The following is an 18,672-nucleotide window of genomic DNA, read 5'->3' on the forward strand; positions in this document are numbered from 1 at the left end:
ATGAGGGGAAACAGTCAGGGCTCCACTGCAGGGCGACGATCTTAGGGACCTCGAAAGGACAGTGGAAGAGTCATAGTTCAATGGTGTCCAGGTGAGAAATGACCTCAACGAAGGCATTGAGGATGTAAGGCCCAAGCAAGAGAAAAACAAAAACAAAAGATTTTAGTTCAAGAGTGATGAGGTTCAAGAGTAAGGAGGTCACAAAATTTTTAACTTTAGCCATTAATAGGTCTAGGGCTCTAGGGTTTTATACATACTTAATTTTACTGTAGTTATCAAAATGTGGCCCTTTAAATGTTAGTACATAAAATATTAAATTTCAACATAATAAGGTAATTCTTCAAGATGAAGACTCAGGACATCAAAACTCTGATTATTATTGGACCTATTTTTACAGAAAAATGGAAAATTTACATCATAATTTTCTCAAACGTGAACAGACAAGTTGCAAAATCACAGACTCACCGGTACCAACCAAAATTTACAATGAACACTTCCTGTGAATTGATGCTCAACATCAGTGCACAATGAGACCTGACCAACCATGATCATGCAAACACAATTTTTTCACTATTTTTATGTTTTATAAAACGGTCTTAAAAATATACTTTTATAAAAATTTCTGGTGCAATTTTGTCAATGACAAAAATTACAAAGCTATTCTGTATTTTATTTAACCACTGAAAATGTACAAACAAGCAGCCTCGTAGCGAGCAAGGTAGCAGTGCTGTAAAGTGTCTTGGCTCAGGCTGGCCATCTGTACTAGTGAGGGGGACAATCGACCAATAGGTCAATCCAAAGAATTGGAGTAAGGCAGAGCAAGTGGACCCTTATTTACCAAAAAGATCATCTTTTTGTCTGCCACTTCTAGGATCACCCGAGGCTTATTCATATAAACAGTAAACAGGGGAGTTTGTCTCACTTCTGGGCTTCTTCAGAGAAGGTCTTCTCCTGCACCAGGTTCTTCATCAGAGGCATCTGACTGTCAAGCCTGTCCTCCCATTCTGGCCCATGGTTTGGGCTGCCCCCCTCCCTCTCTGGAGAGTGGGACAGTCCCTCTTTTCAGTGCCCTGTATGATGGCACTGAAGGCATGGCCCTGGGGACAGCTTCTTGCAGCTGAGGTATCCTGGTTGCTGGCAGTGGATGCAAGCTGGCAGCCCATTGAGAGGTTGAGGTCCCGAATGCTCTAGGGCACATGGGGCCTTGGGTGAATCTGAGGTGGCAGAGCACTGTGATGGCAACTGCCATCTACTGGGCCCTTTTCTTACCTCTCTCCCTTTCTTTTTAGTCTAGCTAGTCCCCTCCATATTACTGTAGGCCTTGAAGGCCATGTCCAATAAAAGTGTTAAAAGGATTTTTTAGGCCCTTTATTTAGTCTCCAGAGCCTGCACCTGATGTCAGAACAAGTTGGCTAAAACATAAGTATTCTAATCATGCATTTTTATAGGTTTTATACAGTCTCTATAAGATAGAGACTAGAGACCACTTGGATATTAAGTGACACCAAAACAGTGAATAATATGTTCCCAATTTTGAACAATTAAACATTATAACATTTTTCTTACACAGTGTCTATATATAATACTGGAGAGAAAAATACAGGAAATGCAAAAGTTATCATGCTGCCTCTCTTATGAAGAAGTTAACTAGTTTTCCACCATTTCTGTCATTAAGTATAAAACAGGTGTTTGATATAAATCATTTTACTTTACCTTGTTCACCTGTCCTGGGTCTAAAATACTATTATTTTTCACATACACACTTTTGCATATAACACCTCTTTGCCAGGGGCACATGGGGTAAAATAGTTGGTTCTTTTTAACCAAGCAATGAATAGGCAATTTCCAAAATCCAGCAATGCATTACCAAAAAGGCAAGGGATTTCATAAAATACAAAGCTGAAACTTTTAAATTTACTTAAGAAGCTAAAATTTTTATACTATTTTTTAACCAGAGTCCAGACTATTAAAATCAATCATTACATTATACAGTTTATAGAGTCAAAGCCAAAATACAGAGATATAGCACTCCTGGGAAAAGAATTTAAAACACACACAATAGTATAAGGCACTACCTTCACTTTTACTTGTATTTAGAATTATTACATCCTGGTTTCTAATCTCTGCATTGTAAAACATCGTAATAGCTGTTTATTATCTCTTTAGACTGCACACCTTAGACACATTTTTATTTTTTTTTTAGTTGAGATGACATTAAACTTTAGTTTCCTTACAATAAGGAACAAAATGTAAACCTGAAAGTTCAGTAAATGGTTAGTAAATTTTTATTACTAAACTTAGCAAAACCTTAGTTTAGTTTTAGTTTTTCCTTAGAACTGGAATTTTAAGTCAATGTCAGAGTTGCCACTGTAACAATTTTATATACCAAGTTTTTTTATTTTTATTTTTTTTTAAGATTTATTTATTTATTTATACAAGCACTGGGTACAGTCAGAAGCGCGGGAGGGTGAGAGAATTCACCCTCACCTGCGGGGAGCAGAGCAGGCAGAAGGACCAAAGTACACTGCTGAGGGGAGCAGCGGGCGGCAGGAGAGGTCTGCGCGCCATGTGGGACCCTCCTCTGGTGGCCGGGGAGCAGCCAGGGATTGAACCAGCGCCGCAGAGGCCGCAGGCAGCTTCGCAACCCAGCGCTCAGCCGCTGCGCTACCAGGGAGGCCCACCAAGTTTTTTTTATTTTTAAGCAAGCACTAGATATGTTACAGGGCAGGGAGAGGGCAGCCCAGACCCCACAAACCTGCCTGTTCTAAATAGGTTCTGCCATCAGCTGCATCAACACCTATATTTGCAAAAACACTGAGAAACTACAATTTAGTAAACTCCAGTTCTTTAATAACAACTTTTAAAAGTTTGACACATCCATTTAGCCAAGTTTTAATATCCTTTTTATATCAAGCAGATTTTTAATGACATAGAAGTTAGAATCCTTTTATAGAACAAGTATTTAATTTTTAACTCTTATTTTAAAACCTAGAGTCCAACAAAGACCACAACAATTTCAAAATTAAGCAGTTTGTACTAACTTTCTTAAATAAGAAAATAATTTTGAGTTTGTATTTTTAAGTAATTATTATTTGTCTTTACATTGTTTTAGTTCTGTCTCACTGAGACCAAGCACATTTTTAAGACAAAAGACTTTTTTTTTCCCAGAACCTTGTGTGGGGAGGACAGAAGAGGAAGAATAAGCTATATCTTTACAGTTTGCCTGTTTTCAGACTCTTATGAGAAGTTAATTAGTCTAAATAAGAAACTAAACTTTTACAGGTCCAATAAGCAATTTAGAAGTTTTTACTATGTTTTACTCAACCAAAAATCACCTTTTTATAACTTGTTAGTGAAAGGTCCATGCAGGAGGCTGGAATGCAAAAGTCTTCCAGGAATTCCACCTGGGAACAGGAATGCAGAAGCCTGCCTAGAGGATTCAGACAATGAACCTTCCATCTCCCTACCATTTTTTTTCCAGACAAAGAAACTCCCTCAGCCCTATAAACTTTTTTCCGCCATACGCGGCTTCGCTAACCCCCACCTTGGGTCTGTGAGGTCTGCCTGGGGTGCAATAAATTTTCCTCTCCCTTGAGAAATTCAGCCTGTCTCTCCTTTTCTTTACCACACCGAACCTTTCAGTTAGCAAGTGCAAAGTAACTCAGCAGTTTGTTTTTTTGTTTTGTTTTGTTTTGTTTTTAAAGGTAGATAAAGGGAGAGTCTTAATTCCCCCACAGCTGGAAGGCAGCAGAGATATACCAATGATCTCAACACTGGAGAATATGTCCAGGCAGCTGCTCGTTGAGATCATAGGCAGTCTCTCACCAACCAGCCATAGTTGCTTTGCTGTCCCCAGCATTTTACTTTTATTTTTTATTTTTTTTTATATATTTTTTTTAATAGAGGCATGTTTTATTTATTTATTTAATTGTTTGTTTGCTTGTTCGTTTATACATGCACTGGGTACAGTCAGAAGCGCGGGAGGGTGAGAGAATTCACCAGAGCCAGAGCAGGGAGCAGAGCAGGCAGAAGGACTGAAGTACACCGCTGAGGGGAGCAGCGGGCGGCAGGAGAGGTCTGCGCGCCATGTGGGACCCTCCTCTGGTGGCCGGGGAGCAGCCAGGGATCGAACTGGCGCCGCAGAGGCTGCGGGCAGCTTCGCAACCCAGCACTCAACTGCTGCGCCACCGGGGAGGCCCGAGCATTTTACTCTTAGCCTTGACTGTGACCAAAGACAGTGGAGTAGGCATTGCCTGACCCATGATTACGAACACACAAATGCAACAAGGACAACAAACACCAGGAACAAAACCAGAGTTCCCAGGGTAAAGACAAACACCAAAGTTTTAAGAATAACAAACACAAGAAACGAACCAAAAACAAATTTTTCAAAATGCCCCACACAAATGCTACCCCAGTGCTGCCCCACAGGGGATAGCCAATCAGGTGGTCCGGGGAGGTCTCCCCTGGACCACACCAAGACGACTACCAGCACGTCCACTTAAGCGTCTGGCTACCAAAATTACAGGTTTGCAAACAATTCCAGACACTGAGCACAAACAATACAAATACAGGTACTCAGTACTTCTACAGGTAAAGAGCACAAATGATACAAATACAGGTACTCAATACTACAGGTCTGCAGACTAAAACCTCACCACTCACCTTTGCGCTTTAATGGCTCCCTTCAGCTGTTTGGTGGTTGGGGTCTGTGCTAGCCGATCCCGGACAAGCCCCCAAAATATTGTGCCCAAGGTCAGCAGACTCGGCGAGCATAGCCTCCAAGAACCCAAAGACAGCTGATGCAAACACAAAAGGGAGTTTCAGACTCGAGTCCGGGTTCAGGGCACCTACCAACACAGTGGCAGATAACAAGAGCCCCGAACAAAGGAAGCAGAGGTCTTTTAATAAGGTTAAATTATGCTGGCAGTTACTCATTGGCTACAAGGATGTGTTCTCCAACTTTGCCCGGGTATCATTCTAAGCTGACTGGCCAGGCCAAGATGCAGCTCCAACCTGCAGCTCCAATTACAGCAAGTTCGCCCTCATTGGTGACCAGAGAGTAAGGGTGGAGTGAGGGTCCAAACTATCTCTGGAATGCAGTCTTTACCCATCAAAACCTTAAATTGTAAAATGGCAGTTACACAAAGCAATGGCTATGAATACTTACGCTTGGTTCCACAGGAGGAGGTCCGTGTGTATACATACGTGTGTGTACACATATGTACATGTGTGCCGGGGTCTACCATCTTGGTTTGTGCCTTTGCACTCTGCTCTAGGAAGCACTTACTTCACATTTCTCAGAGGATGTCCATCTCCACCTTAGAGCAGAGCATGACTGTATTCAGTTGGCACTCAAATTGTTAGGGGGAAAAGGATGTCCCAAAGCAAATTCCATATAGGCTTTGTGGACTCCACCCCCACCCCAGGTCAAAGCCAAAGACACTGGGAACTCCAAATCCCATCACCACCAAAGGGAAGGTGGCTGGGACCTGAGGGTGGGGTTAAGCAGCCAGGTGGATATAAAAGGCAGAAACGTGGGCTTTGGGGTAACCCCCCCCCATTTTGGCTCTCCACCAGCTCGCAGCGTCTGGCCAGCTCTGAGAGTGACTTTGGGTTTCCAGGTCGTCAGATCGGGTAGGACACATTAAAGACTTTATTTCCCTATTTTCTCCCTGAGTTGTACATTTTCCTTATTTCCTTTCCTCTTGTAAATAAACTTTTTATTAACCTTTTTGTGTGTGTCTGTAGGAGAGTATTCATAAGTCCCTTTAAAGCGCGTGGGTGAGGACCCACAGCCAGGAACCCGTTTAATATCGGGGTTGCTCTATAACAAAATCTTCCTTCAGTCAAGGACTAAATTGACATTCAGAATGTTGACTCAATATTGATTGTTGTTTATTTTAACACAGTGTATTGTTTTCACTAAACAGACACTACATTGTTGCTTTGTAGATCTTTCTAGTGGGGGAGACAGTAAACAAAACATTCAAGATATTAGGTGGTGACACTGGAGTCATGGGTGCTACAGAGAAAAAGCAGAAAGGGGAGATCAAGTCCCTTTGCTTCTTTAGTGTCTGGCCCTGGTTCCAGAAAGCTAACACAGTTTGTGTTTTGAAAGGTCCATGCAGGGGGCCAGAATGCAGGAGCCAACCAGGAAGCCCACCTGGGGGGCAGGAATGTGGATACCTGCCTGGAGGATTCAGGCAGTGAGCCTCCCCCCTCCCCCTATGAGTCTCTTCTCAGACAAAGAACCTCTACCTGCCCCTCAAACCTTTTCTCGCCCTACAAACTTTTCCCGCAGAATGAGCCCAACTACCCACCTGACCTCCCCTCACCCTATAAAACCCTGCTTCCCCGTAACAAAGTGCGCGACTCTACTGAACCCTGCCTTGGGTCTGTGAGGTCTGCCCGGGAGCAATAAACTTTCCCTTCCCCCAAGGAAGCTTGGCCTGGCTGTTCTTTACCTCGCTGTACCTTTCATGTTTGAGAAATGTTAAATATTACTGGATGTTAACAAACTAGAATATTAAGGTGAGGAATTTCCTGTTTTCCAGGCTCTCATGGTGTTAGAAGACAGAAGCCCTTCTGACCAAGGTTGCTGTTGTTTGCTAGAGAGGTCATTAGCCCTCCCCTGCACAGTGTGAGGGAGGAAACCAGTGACACTTTTCATGAATGAAAAGTAACTGAGTGGAAATCAGTATTGGAGAATTTCAGGCACAAGGTGGTTGACTGGTATTTTGAGGAGTCCTCAGGTATTTACTCGAGAGTGTATATAAGAACTAGAGAAAGAGGAAGTTGAAGAGAGAAAAAAATGATCCAGATATTATCTGCCATATTAAGGATTTCAGGCAGTTTTTAATCAGAGTTGGGTAATGAACCTATTAGAGTTCGGTTCTGAATCTGTCTCTTCTGCTGTCAGTACTGGGTAAAGGATTGAACAGAACTTCACAAGGAAGTCTAGAAGAGGCAGGAGGTAACTGAAGCCCCATTGAAAAGTGTTGTTCTCTCAAAGATGGATTTTCCATATTTTGCTTATATATGGAATGTTACTACCATCTTTTAAAATACTCTTTAGAAGATGAAATGTTTTATTTTTGAATTATTGTGACTTCTAAGATCAGCTTTACTAAAGTGCAGTATTTTACTCTTTCAGAGAAGAAGCCCTTGGAGAAGAGACCCAAGTTTACTGGAAAACTGACAATAATGCTATTTATCAAGTTGATGGGAGTAAATCCTTCAATTTTGGTAAGATTATAATAGCATGAAAAGTAAATATTTTATCTTTTTCCTGTTGAAAGTACAAAGATTAGTTTACTTTAAAAAAAAGAAAATCAGACTATGCTTTCTCTAAACTTCTTCAGGGGAAGTTTTTAAAAAATGTTCATCATGAATAAGTTAATACATTGACATTTAAAACAGTGTTTTAGTCATAGTGCCTTTTGACTAAAACTAACTTTGTACCCTCTTATGCATATGTGTATTCGTGGCCTGAAATCCCCTAGCCCCAGCACTTGTGGCTAATGTCAGGTCATCTTTAAGCTCATTGGGTTCAGCATGTTCTTTGCACAGTGAATTGCTAGAAGCTCTTTGAGGCTCAAGTGGTGAAGATCTTCCTTCTTTGTGTGCTGGAACACTGCGGGGATGCACCCTGCTTCTTTGGAGTTGATTGTACAGTGGGAAGAAAGGCTTTCCACACATAGTCACATTTCGTGCCCTAAGTGCTATGGGAATTTATTGCAGGGACCTAGCCTGTCTAGGTAGACGCAAAGGATGAGAGACAACTGGCCAGGACTAAGGAACCTGGAGTTGCTAAGGAGAGACCCGGCTGCTCTGGATATTGGTCTAGCATGGGTAGCGCTGCCATGTTCCAGGCATGTCCTGTGCACCCAGTACATGTCAGCTTGTGCAGTCTGTACCTGGCCTGTGCATCTGCACTGCACGCTGAGCTTCCCGTTTCCATGAGAGGCTGAACAGGCCATGCTCCTGGCTGCAGCAAGTGGGGGAGTTGCACTCCAGATCTCCGTCCAGCTCCTGGCTGTGCTGCCTCTCCGGCTCCTTGGCAAAGCACCTCAGGTCCTCGCAACAGCCAGGAGTCAGGCTGCAGTTGCCATCTTAGTATTGAACTGCAAGGCCAACATAACAGATTTAGGATAAAGATGAACAGAAGACAGAATGACTTTTGGAAAAGGGCTGTTTGATGGTATGGGTGTCATTTTCAAAACTTAACACAGTACGTGTGAGATCATAAAAGCAAGATTGGGAGGTGCGCCAGCTGTCACGTTCAGGTGCTGCAGGTTCTCCGCAGCCACACGTGCCTGTGGAGGATTGCCGTCTCCCCCTGTCTGAGACAGGGAAAACTATGCAGCTGGCTCTCCATGCTCTGCAGCACGACTCTTCATGGTTCCATGGAGTCTTGCTGACCGTGCAGATGTGAGTTCACAGAGCAAGCTGTGTGATCACAGTTTCTCACTGAGGGTCAGTACACTTCCCTTCTAAATTGCAAATCCATTTTTTAGGAGCTTTGTACTGTGAGACCACTAAAGGAGTGGTTCTTTTTAGTCTGCTCACAAAAGCAGAGAATTGTATCTTATCCTAGTGATTCATTGGTGCAAACACTGCCCCAGCCCAGTCTTCTGCAGCCAGCCGGCTGGTCGTCCTGTGACACTGCAGCTTTGTCCAGTGCTGATCTCCCAGATGTCTGCATGCCTTGCTTTAGTGAGAGCCGGAGCTTGCTGGATAGATTCTGAACATTTAAATTTCTCAAAGACTAGTAATTCACATTTGCTAAGAAGTATTGTTATGTTCACTGTCATTCTGTGAGGAAGATAATATGTATTTGCTTTACAGATTAGGAACCGAGACACATTGACCACCTTGACCAATGTCACACCACTTAAAACTGGCAGGACCAGGATTTCTGTCCAGCCTGATCCAGACCACCATATGTAGCCACTTTGCCCTGCTGTCTTGAAAGCACATAGGATAGCTAACTTTCACTTTTTCTTGTGAGGAACAGTACCTCTTGTAGAAAAGTATATTTTGGGGGTCTCCCCTGGGGTGCAGGCAGTTGAGCGCAGTGCTGTGGAGCTGTCTGCAGGCTCTGCAATGCAGGTTCAATCCTGGCCAGCCGGCAAGAATCCCACATGGCGCGGCAAACCTCTCCTGTCTCTCCTGCTGCTCCCCTTGTCAGTGTATTTCATCAGTCTGCCTGTTCTGTTCCTGGCTCTGTCTCTGGTGAATCCTCTCACCCTCCCACACATCTGGCCTGTACCCCATTCTTGTATGCATGAATAAATATTTTTTAAAAAGTATATTTTTGGAGAAATGATAAGAAGAAAACATTGTGTCTTAAATATTTTGTCATATTACCACCTGACAGTTTTCTTTGGGTAACTACTGCTTCAGAATGAAAACACATTTTTTTTTAATATTAATTTTTTTTACATCATTGTTCATACTTAAACAATATTTCCCCCACTGAAAACACATTTGATTTGTTTGGTTTGGTTTGATTTCTGTGTTTTTTTGTTTTGTTTTGTTTTGTCTTTAGATCGTGTCTTTCATAGTAATGAAACTACTAAAAACATGTATGAAGAAATAGCAGTACCAATCATAGACTCTGCTATCCAAGGCTACAATGGTTTGTACTCACTGAAGACACATTTTAGTCTGTTTAACAGGTATTGATAGTTTCACAACTATTCATTTTCAATTTTTGTTGTTTTGCAGGTACTATCTTTGCCTATGGGCAGACTGCTTCAGGAAAAACTTACACTATGATGGGGTCAAAAGAATATTTGGGTGTAATACCCAGGGCGATTCATGACATTTTCCAAAAAAATTAAGAAGGTAAATGCCTAAATTTCTAGTTCATATGAGTAGAAGTGATAATAGGACCACAACCATAGTTCTCCCTTACAGTGAAAGGAAGCAGATTTGCAGCTCTCTTGGGTATTCCTGGGGGGAAAAGAAAGACAAAGCATGGAGTCACACTTTCCCTGCAGACTTGCTTTACAGAGCTTATATGATAGTTCTTTCATTCTCTGGAATCCTTAAGGAGTAATCCTCCTTCCAAAACGGAGCATTGAGGAACAGGAAAATCTTACCAGAATGGTTAGCTCCTCTGCCTTTGCTTAGCTACCACTGGTCGTCAGGGAGCAGTAAAAAGTAGATGTAGGTAAGAGAAGGGAGGCAAAAGAGCTGAGAGGCAACTTGATTCATTACCAGTCGGTAGTTGTTTCTTATTCGGACACCTATTGATAGAGTTTTCTTTGAGCTTAATAGAGAGTTGAGCTGGGTGCTTTTCTAATTCCATGGTATTACACTTTCATTATTTGTGACACGATGCTTTCATAGTATGCCATTATTACTGTCAATGTAAAATCATAGGGTTCTGTGTGTGTGTTTTATGAATTTTTTGCTAGCACATGTTTCTTCAGTATTTAGTTTTCATAATTGGATGTTCTGTTTCTACTGTTTTTTTTTTTTTCCTTATAGTTTCCTGATAGGGAATTCCTCTTACGTGTGTCTTACATGGAGATCTACAATGAGACCATCACAGACTTACTCTGTGACACACAAAAAATGAAGCCTTTAATAATTTGGGAAGACTTCAATGTAAGAGTTTAGGGGCTCCCAAAATAGACACACATACTGGCGTTATTGCTCTTCAACATTAACCTGGAATTTCTATATTTTTTAAATGTCTTCTCTTTCTATTTGTTTTTAGTTTTCTTAAGTATTTATAAAGGTCATCTTTCAAACAAAATATATATATATATATATATAGTTTTTAAGTGTTGATGGCTAAAATATTTCGTGTAAGTGCACAAAAATAGCAAAGTGACTACCTCATGGCAACATGGCGGCGAGGAGACGCTGCGAGTAAGATCTCCCATTAAAAAAAGTTAATAGGGAGGAAAAGCGGCAGGTCCCAGTGAGAACTGGGACACGGAAGATAAACGGACGACTCCAGCAAACTGCCCGAAGAAGAAAGTTGCCATAAAAGAGGACGAGAAGGGAGGGAAGCGCAGAACCCTGCTCCCCTCCCCCGCCCACAAAGTCGGCACTCTCCGACCGGCAGAAAGGAGGGAAACAACAAACCAAAACGGCCAACAAGAAAAACGGACGCATCAAGTGGGACTGTGAGTGGAAAGGAACTATTGCAGCCACCACACCCCGTGAACGGGAGAGGCGAACCCTGCAGGATCCGCCGCGGAGGTGAGCTCCAGGCGCCATTAAAGAGAGCCACGCCCCCCAGGAGGAGACCAGCACCAGCACACAGCCCCGGCCGCCCGGTAAGGTTGCGTGCGGAAAGCGGCGCGGATCCGGACCGGATCGCAGCTGCCCAGGTCCCCGCGCCTGCGACCTAGGCTTGCGGGGAGACGGCGGAGGCCCTCCCTGAGTGAGCACGAACAAGGCGCCCAGGCAGGGGAGCGGGATTCAAAAGGCGCCATTCCCGCGCCACTGATCTGGGCTACAGCCTGCATCCTGGAACTGAGGGCTTTGGAACTGAGACCCGGGGCACGAAATTAGGGGGAGACTGCGGAGGCCCTCCCTGAGTGAGCAGGAACAAGGCGCCCAGGCAAGGGAGCTGGATTCAAAAGGCGCCATTCCCGCGCCACTGATCTGGGCTACAGCCCGCGTCCTGGAACTGAGGGCTTTGGAACTGAGACCGGGGCACGAAATTAGGGGGAGACTGCGGAGGCCCTCCCTGAGTGAGCAGGAACAAGGCGCCCAGGCAGGGGAGCGGGATTCAAAAGGCACCATTCCCGCGCCACTGATCTGGGCTACAGCCCGCGTCCTGGAACTGAGGGCTTTGGAACTGAGACCCGGGGCACGAAATTAGGGGGAGACGGCGGAGGCCCTCCCTGAGTGAGCAGGAACAAGGCGCCCAGGCAAGGGAGCTGGATTCAAAAGGCGCCATTCCCGCGCCACTGATCTGGGCTACAGCCTGCGTCCTGGAACTGAGGGCTTTGGAACTGAGACCCGGGGCACGAAATTAGGGGAAGACTGCGGAGGCCCTCCCTGAGTGAGCAGGAACAAGGCGCCCAGGCAAGGGAGCTGGACTCAAAAGGCGCCATTCCCGCGCCACTGATCTGGGCTACAGCCCGCATCCTGGAACTGAGGGCTTTGGAACTGAGACCCGGGCACGAAATTAGGGGGAGACGGCGGAGGCCCATCCTGAGTGAGCAGGAACAAGGCGCCCAGGCAGGGGAGCAGGATTCAAAAGGCGCCATTCCCGCCCCACTGATCTGGGCTACAGCCCGCGTCCTGGAACTGAGGGCTTTGGAACAGAGACCCGGGGCACGAAATTAGGGGCGTGGGTTCCCCACGACGGTGGGGCACAAGGCAGACACAGCACCCCAAAGCCGTTGAGGTGTACCCTACCATCCCCGCTCTGCTCCCTGTCCCACGGGGTGGAAAATCAGCTCCCCAAGGGCTCTAGGAGAGATCTCTGGCACCACCTAGCGACTTGAAGCCAGCAGAGGCTCCTGAAGGAGCTAGTGGCCAGCTGGGGAGTTTGCCCACACCGGGCCCCTTCCGAACAAGTAGTCTGAGCCCACAGGGAGAGCGAGCACCCACAGGCGGGGCAGACCAGGTGCGCAGAAGAGTGTGCCTGAGACCAGACACGCAGGGAGTGTGTCCCACATCACCATTTTAGAACAGGGACATTTCTTCAGTAAAGACTACCTGCAGAAGGCTTCCTCAGGAGCCAGAGGTGAGCGGGGGAAGTTCGCCCACGCCAGACCCCCTCTGGCCTGCAGTCCAAGCCCAGAGGGGGAGCAGGAACCCACCGCCGGGGCAGACCAGGCGCACAGGGGAGTGTGTCCCCACATAGACATTTTAGGACAGGGACCTTTCTCCAATAAAGACTGCTTGAAACTGACAGATGACTCCTGGAGGAACCAGAGGGGAGCAGAAAAGCTCACCCAAGATGCCGGCCAGTCCCAACTACACAGTGTCCCAACGCATACGGCAAATTAGAAAACAGACAGTAGGGAAGAGAAGAACCACACGCAACCTAGCAACTCTCCAGAGAAAAAGCACACCACAAAAAGAAAGCCAGCCCCCAGATTGCAAAGACAATAACTTGGAAGAATTTCTGAGCCTTCCAGAAAGAGAATTTAAAATTGCCGTGATTAAAAAACTAACAGAAGTCACAAAGGAAAACAATGATAAGGGAAAAATAATCAACGATCAGAAGAATGCAATTGAGTCCCTAGAGAGGGAAAACAATGGTCAGAAGAAAGAAATTGAGTCCCTAAAGAGGGAAGTAAAAGAAATGCAGGAGATCAAAGAATTAATGGAAGAACTAAAGAATTCTGGGAAAAGCAATGAAAGCAGAATAGATGAAATGGAAGAACGAATAAGTAATCTTGAAGACATAGAAATAAAAAGAACCAAAACAGAAAAGGAAAGAGAAGTACGAACGAAAAAGAACGAAGAAAGACTTCGGGAACTATCTGACTCCATGAGGAAAGGAAATATAAGAGTTATAGGAATACCAGAAGGAGAGGAGAGAGATGTAGGAACAGAGAAAATATTCAAAGAGATAATTGAAGAGAACTTCCCAAATGTGAAGAAGGAGCTGAAAATTGATATACAAGAAGCAAGAAGAACACCAAACTTCCACGACGAAAGGAAAAATACAGCAAGACACATAATAGTAAAGCTCCCAAGAATCCAGGACAAGGAAAAAATAATGAAGCTGGCAAGAGGGAAGAAACAGATAACATTCAAAGGAAAACCAATCAGGCTGACATCAGACTTCTCCGAAGAAACACTACGGGCAAGGAGAGAGTGGAGGGACATAGTCAACAGACTCCAAGAAAACAGATGCCAACCAAGAATACTCTATCCCGCAAAGCTCTCCTTCCTCTTTGAAGAAAGAATATGGACCTTTCCAGACAAACAGAAACTCCGGAATTTCATTGCAACTAAACCCCCACTCCAAAAAATACTACAAGGAGTCCTAAAGCCAGAACCTCAGAGGGACGAATAACAATGAAAGAAGGCCAAAAAAAAAAAGTTATTAAAAGAATAAATAAATAAAATCAAAGGAAAGACAAACACAATGGCAAATACAGATGTTAACATATCAATAATAACTCTGAATGTAAATGGACTAAACTCTTCAATAAAAAGACACAGAGTTGCAGCCTGGATTAAGAAACAAAACCCAACATTTTGCTGTCTCCAGGAAACACATTTAGCTACAAAAGATAAAAATAGGCTCAAAGTTAAAGGATGGAAAACAATCCTACAAGCAAATGGACCAAAAAAGAAAGCAGGAACAGCTATACTTATATCAGATAAAACAGATTTCAAACTCAAAAAGATAAAAAGAGACCCCAAGGGTCACTACATTATGATCAAGGGGACAATACTTCAAGAAGAAATAACACTCATTAACATATACTCACCAAACGAAGGAGCACCAAAATATATCAGACAACTGTTGTCCTCTCTGAAAACAGACATCAGAGAAAACACATACGTAGTGGGAGACTTCAACACACCACTATCAACAATGGATAGATCAACAAGACAAAAAATAAGTAAAGAAACTAAAGCTCTAAATAAGGACCTAGAGCAATTGGGCTTAACAGACATCTATAGAACACTAAACCCCAAAAAAACGGAGTACACATTTTTCTCAAGCGCACACGGATCATTCTCCAGGATCGATCACATACTGGGGCACAAGACAAACATCAACAGATACACCAAGATTGAAATCATATCAACCATCTTTTCTGACCATGAAGGCATCAAACTAGAAATAAACCATAAAAAGAAGGCAAGGAACTTTCCTACCTCATGGAGATTAAAAACCACACTACTGGAAGACCATTGGACTAATGAGGAGATCAAAGAAGAAATTAAAAAATTTTTTGAATTGAACGACAAGGAGGACACCAATATCCTAAATGTATGGGATGCAGCAAAAGCAGTAATAAGAGGAAAATATATAGCAATAGAAGCTCACATCAAGAAACAAGAAAGAACGCAAAGAAACAACCTAATCTCGAAGCTCAAAGATCTAGAAAAAGAACAACAAAAAAACCCCAAAACCAGTAGAAGAAAAGAAATAATAAAAACCAAAGCAGAAATAAATGAAATTGAAACTAAAAAAACAATCCAAAAGATCAATGAAACCAAGAGCTGGTTCTTTGAAAAAATCAATAAAATAGACAAACCCCTAGCCAGGCTCACAAAGGAAAAAAGGGAGAAAGCACAAATAAACAGGATCATCAATGAAAGAGGAGAAATCACAACGGACACAGCAGAAATCAAAAGAATAATCAGTAACTACTATGAACAGTTATATGGAAACAAGTTCAACAATCTAGAGGAGATGGACAAATTCCTACAACTCTACAATCACCCAAAGCTAGATAAAGAAGAAATAGAACACCTAAACAGACCAATTACAATTAGCGAAATTGAAATGGTAATCAAAAACCTCCCCAAAAACAAAAGCCCAGGACCTGATGGATTTACAAATGAATTCTACCAAACATTCAGAGACGAATTAGTGCCTATCCTTCACAAACTCTTCCAAAAAATTGAGAAGGAAGGGACAATACCAAACACGTTTTATGAAGCCAACATTACACTAATACCAAAACCGAACAAGGACAACACAAAAAAGGAAAACTACAGGCCAATCTCCCTAATGAACACTGATGCAAAAATCCTCAATAAAATTTTAGCTATCAGAATCCAACAATGTATCCATAAGATAATTCACCACGACCAAGTTGGATTCATTCCAGGGGCACAAGGATGGTTTAACATCCGAAAATCAATCAACGTTATCCAACACATCAACAAAAAGAAATATAAAAACCATATGATAATATCAATAGATGCTGAGAAAGCTTTCGACAAAGTGCAACACCCATTCATGATAAAAGCCCTTGAAATTCTTGGGATACAAGGAACATACCTCAACATCATAAAGGCCATCTATGACAAGCCAACAGCCAGTATCATTCTCAATGGTGAAAAGCTGAAAGCAATTCCATTAAGATCTGGAACAAGACAAGGATGTCCACTCTCACCATTGCTTTTCAATATAATACTGGAAGTCCTAGCCAGGGCAATAATACAAGAGAAAGACATCCAAGGAATCCAAATAGGAAATGAAGAAGTCAAACTATCACTATTTGCAGACGATATGATATTATATATAGAGAACCCCAAAAACTCCACAGAAAAGCTAATTCAACTCATCAATCAGTTCAGTAAAGTGGCAGGATACAAAATCAACACGCAAAAGTCAGTAGCCTTCCTATACACAAACAATAAATCTGAAGAAGAAGAAATCAAAAAGACCATCCCTTTTGTTATTGAAACAAAAAAAATCAAATATTTGGGAATAAATCTAACAAAAGAGGTAAAGGACCTATACAAAGAAAACTATAAAACACTGTTAAAAGAAATAGAAGAAGACACAAAGAAATGGAGAGACATTCCCTGCTCATGGATTGGAAGAATAAACATTATTAAAATGGCCATCCTTCCAAAAGCAATATACAGATTCAATGCTATTCCAATCAAAATTTCAATGTCATTCTTCAAAGAAATAGAACAATTATTGATGAAATTCATATGGAATCACAAAAAACCCCGAATAGCCAAAGCTCTCCTGAAAAAAAAAGAAGGGAATGGAGGCATCAGACTCCCAGACTTCAAACTATACTACAAAGCCATAATCATCAAAATTGCATGGTATTGGAACAAGAACAGACATACAGACCAATGGAATCGAATAGAAAATCCAGAAATAAACCCACAGATTTATGGTCATCTAATCTTTGACAAAGGAGCAAAGAATATGCATTGGAGCAAAGAAAGTTTGTTCAATAAATGGTGCTGGGAAAACTGGGTCGCTACATGCAAAAGAATGAAGCTTGACCACCACCTCACACCATACACAAAAATCAACTCAAAATGGATTAAAGAACTAGACATAAGACCTGAAACCATAAAATATATAGAAGGAAATATAGGCGAAACACTACGTGATTTGCACATCAAAGACATCTTTACAGACACATCACCCAAAGCAGTGATAGTGAAGGCAAAGATAAACAGCTGGGACTACATCAAATTAAAGAGCTTTTGCACAGCAAAAGAGACAATAACAAAAACAAAGAGAAACCCCACCAACTGGGAGAACATTTTTGCACCCAACACTAATGATAAAGGACTGATCACAAAAATCTGCAAAGAGCTGATGAGACTCAACAACAACAAAGAAAATAATCCAGTCAAAAAATGGGCAGAAGAGCTTAAAAGAAACTTCTCTGCAGAGGAATTGCAAATGGCCAACAGGCATATGAAAAAATGTTCAACATCACTTGTCATCAGGGAAATGCAAATCAAAACTACCATGAGATACCATCTTACACCAGTGAGAATGGCACATATTAAAAAAACTAGCAACAACAAATGTTGGCGAGGGTGTGGAGAAAAAGGAACTCTTCTGCACTGTTGGTGGGAGTGCAAACTGGTCCAACCACTGTGGAAAGCTGTGTGGAGATTTCTGGACCTACTAAACATAGAGCTTCCATATGATCCAGCAATTCCACTCCTAGGTATTTACCCAAAGGACACAGAAACATCAATTCCAAAGAACACCTGCACCCCTATGTTTATAGCAGCACTGTTTACAATAGCTAAGCTTTGGAAACAACCCAAATGCCCAAAAATAGATGACTGGATCAAGAAGATGTGGTCCATATATACCATGGAATATTACTCAGCATTCAAAAAAGATAAACACATGCAATTTGCAGCAACATGGATGGCGCTGGAAGGGATCATGCTCAGCGAAATAAGCCAAAAAGAAAAAGAAAAATACCGGATGGTCTCACTCATAGCAGGAATCTGGAAAACTTAAATAAGGGACCAGGAAAATGAATAACTATAAGATAGTGAAAATCAAAATCAACAAAAAACTATGAACCAGAGACACTTTTAGGGGGGCGGGAGGGGAGGGATTGGGGTCAGAATGAGGGGGCTGCAATTGTATGGGGAATATAACAATAAAATTTATTTAAAAAAAAAAATAGCAAAGTGAAAGTCTCAGGTTAGAATCTATATGCTTTGATACAGGAAGTAATTGTGAGCTTCATGGGTTTACTTGTTATTTTCATATAGAATAATACTCCCTGTTTTCCACTTTTAATTTCTATGAATGAATTCTGTGATAGTTTGTGCCTTCTCTTTGAGATGCCCACTTTCAAATGACTTCTGTTTTTTTTATCTTCCCATAATCAAACTGTTTCAGAGGAATGTATACATGTCAGATCTCACAGAAGAAGTGGTTTACACATCAGAAATGGCTTTGAAGTGGATCACAAAGGGAGAAAGTAAGAGCTTATGCCTGGATTTCTTCAAAAGTCTTATATGAACTTTTGAATCGAATGTGTTTGGGAGTCCAGTCGCACTTTGTATTTTTAAACTTAAAAAAAAGTTAGTGATTTTCTCAGGACTTTTACATACACGGTGAAAATATGACTCGCTTTTTGCAGAAAACAGACATTATGGAATTACAAAAATGAATCAAAGAAGCAGTCGTTCCCATACCATTTTCAGGATGGTAGGTAACTCCCTATTTGGTCTTTCCAATGAAGAATACATTCATTTTTCTAC

General features: G+C 42.4%; 1 protein-coding gene across 1 annotated transcript in view; it reads left to right on the forward strand.

The window, feature by feature from the left end:
* The window catches only part of LOC311175200 (centromere-associated protein E-like), a gene marked incomplete at both ends in the record, with an annotated part of 138,012 nt that overhangs the window by 2,100 nt on the left and 117,240 nt on the right, over nucleotides 1–18,672 (forward strand). Inside the window, 7 exon segments of the mRNA XM_084240113.1 lie at nucleotides 7,157–7,248; nucleotides 9,554–9,643; nucleotides 9,733–9,839; nucleotides 9,841–9,852; nucleotides 10,501–10,620; nucleotides 18,308–18,389; nucleotides 18,552–18,623. Coding sequence (XP_084096239.1) covers nucleotides 7,157–7,248; nucleotides 9,554–9,643; nucleotides 9,733–9,839; nucleotides 9,841–9,852; nucleotides 10,501–10,620; nucleotides 18,308–18,389; nucleotides 18,552–18,623 — 575 coding nt within the window.

The sequence above is a fragment of the Talpa europaea genome (assembly GCF_964194135.1).
Source record: "Talpa europaea genome assembly, chromosome: 8".
Lineage (NCBI taxonomy): Eukaryota > Metazoa > Chordata > Mammalia > Eulipotyphla > Talpidae > Talpa > Talpa europaea.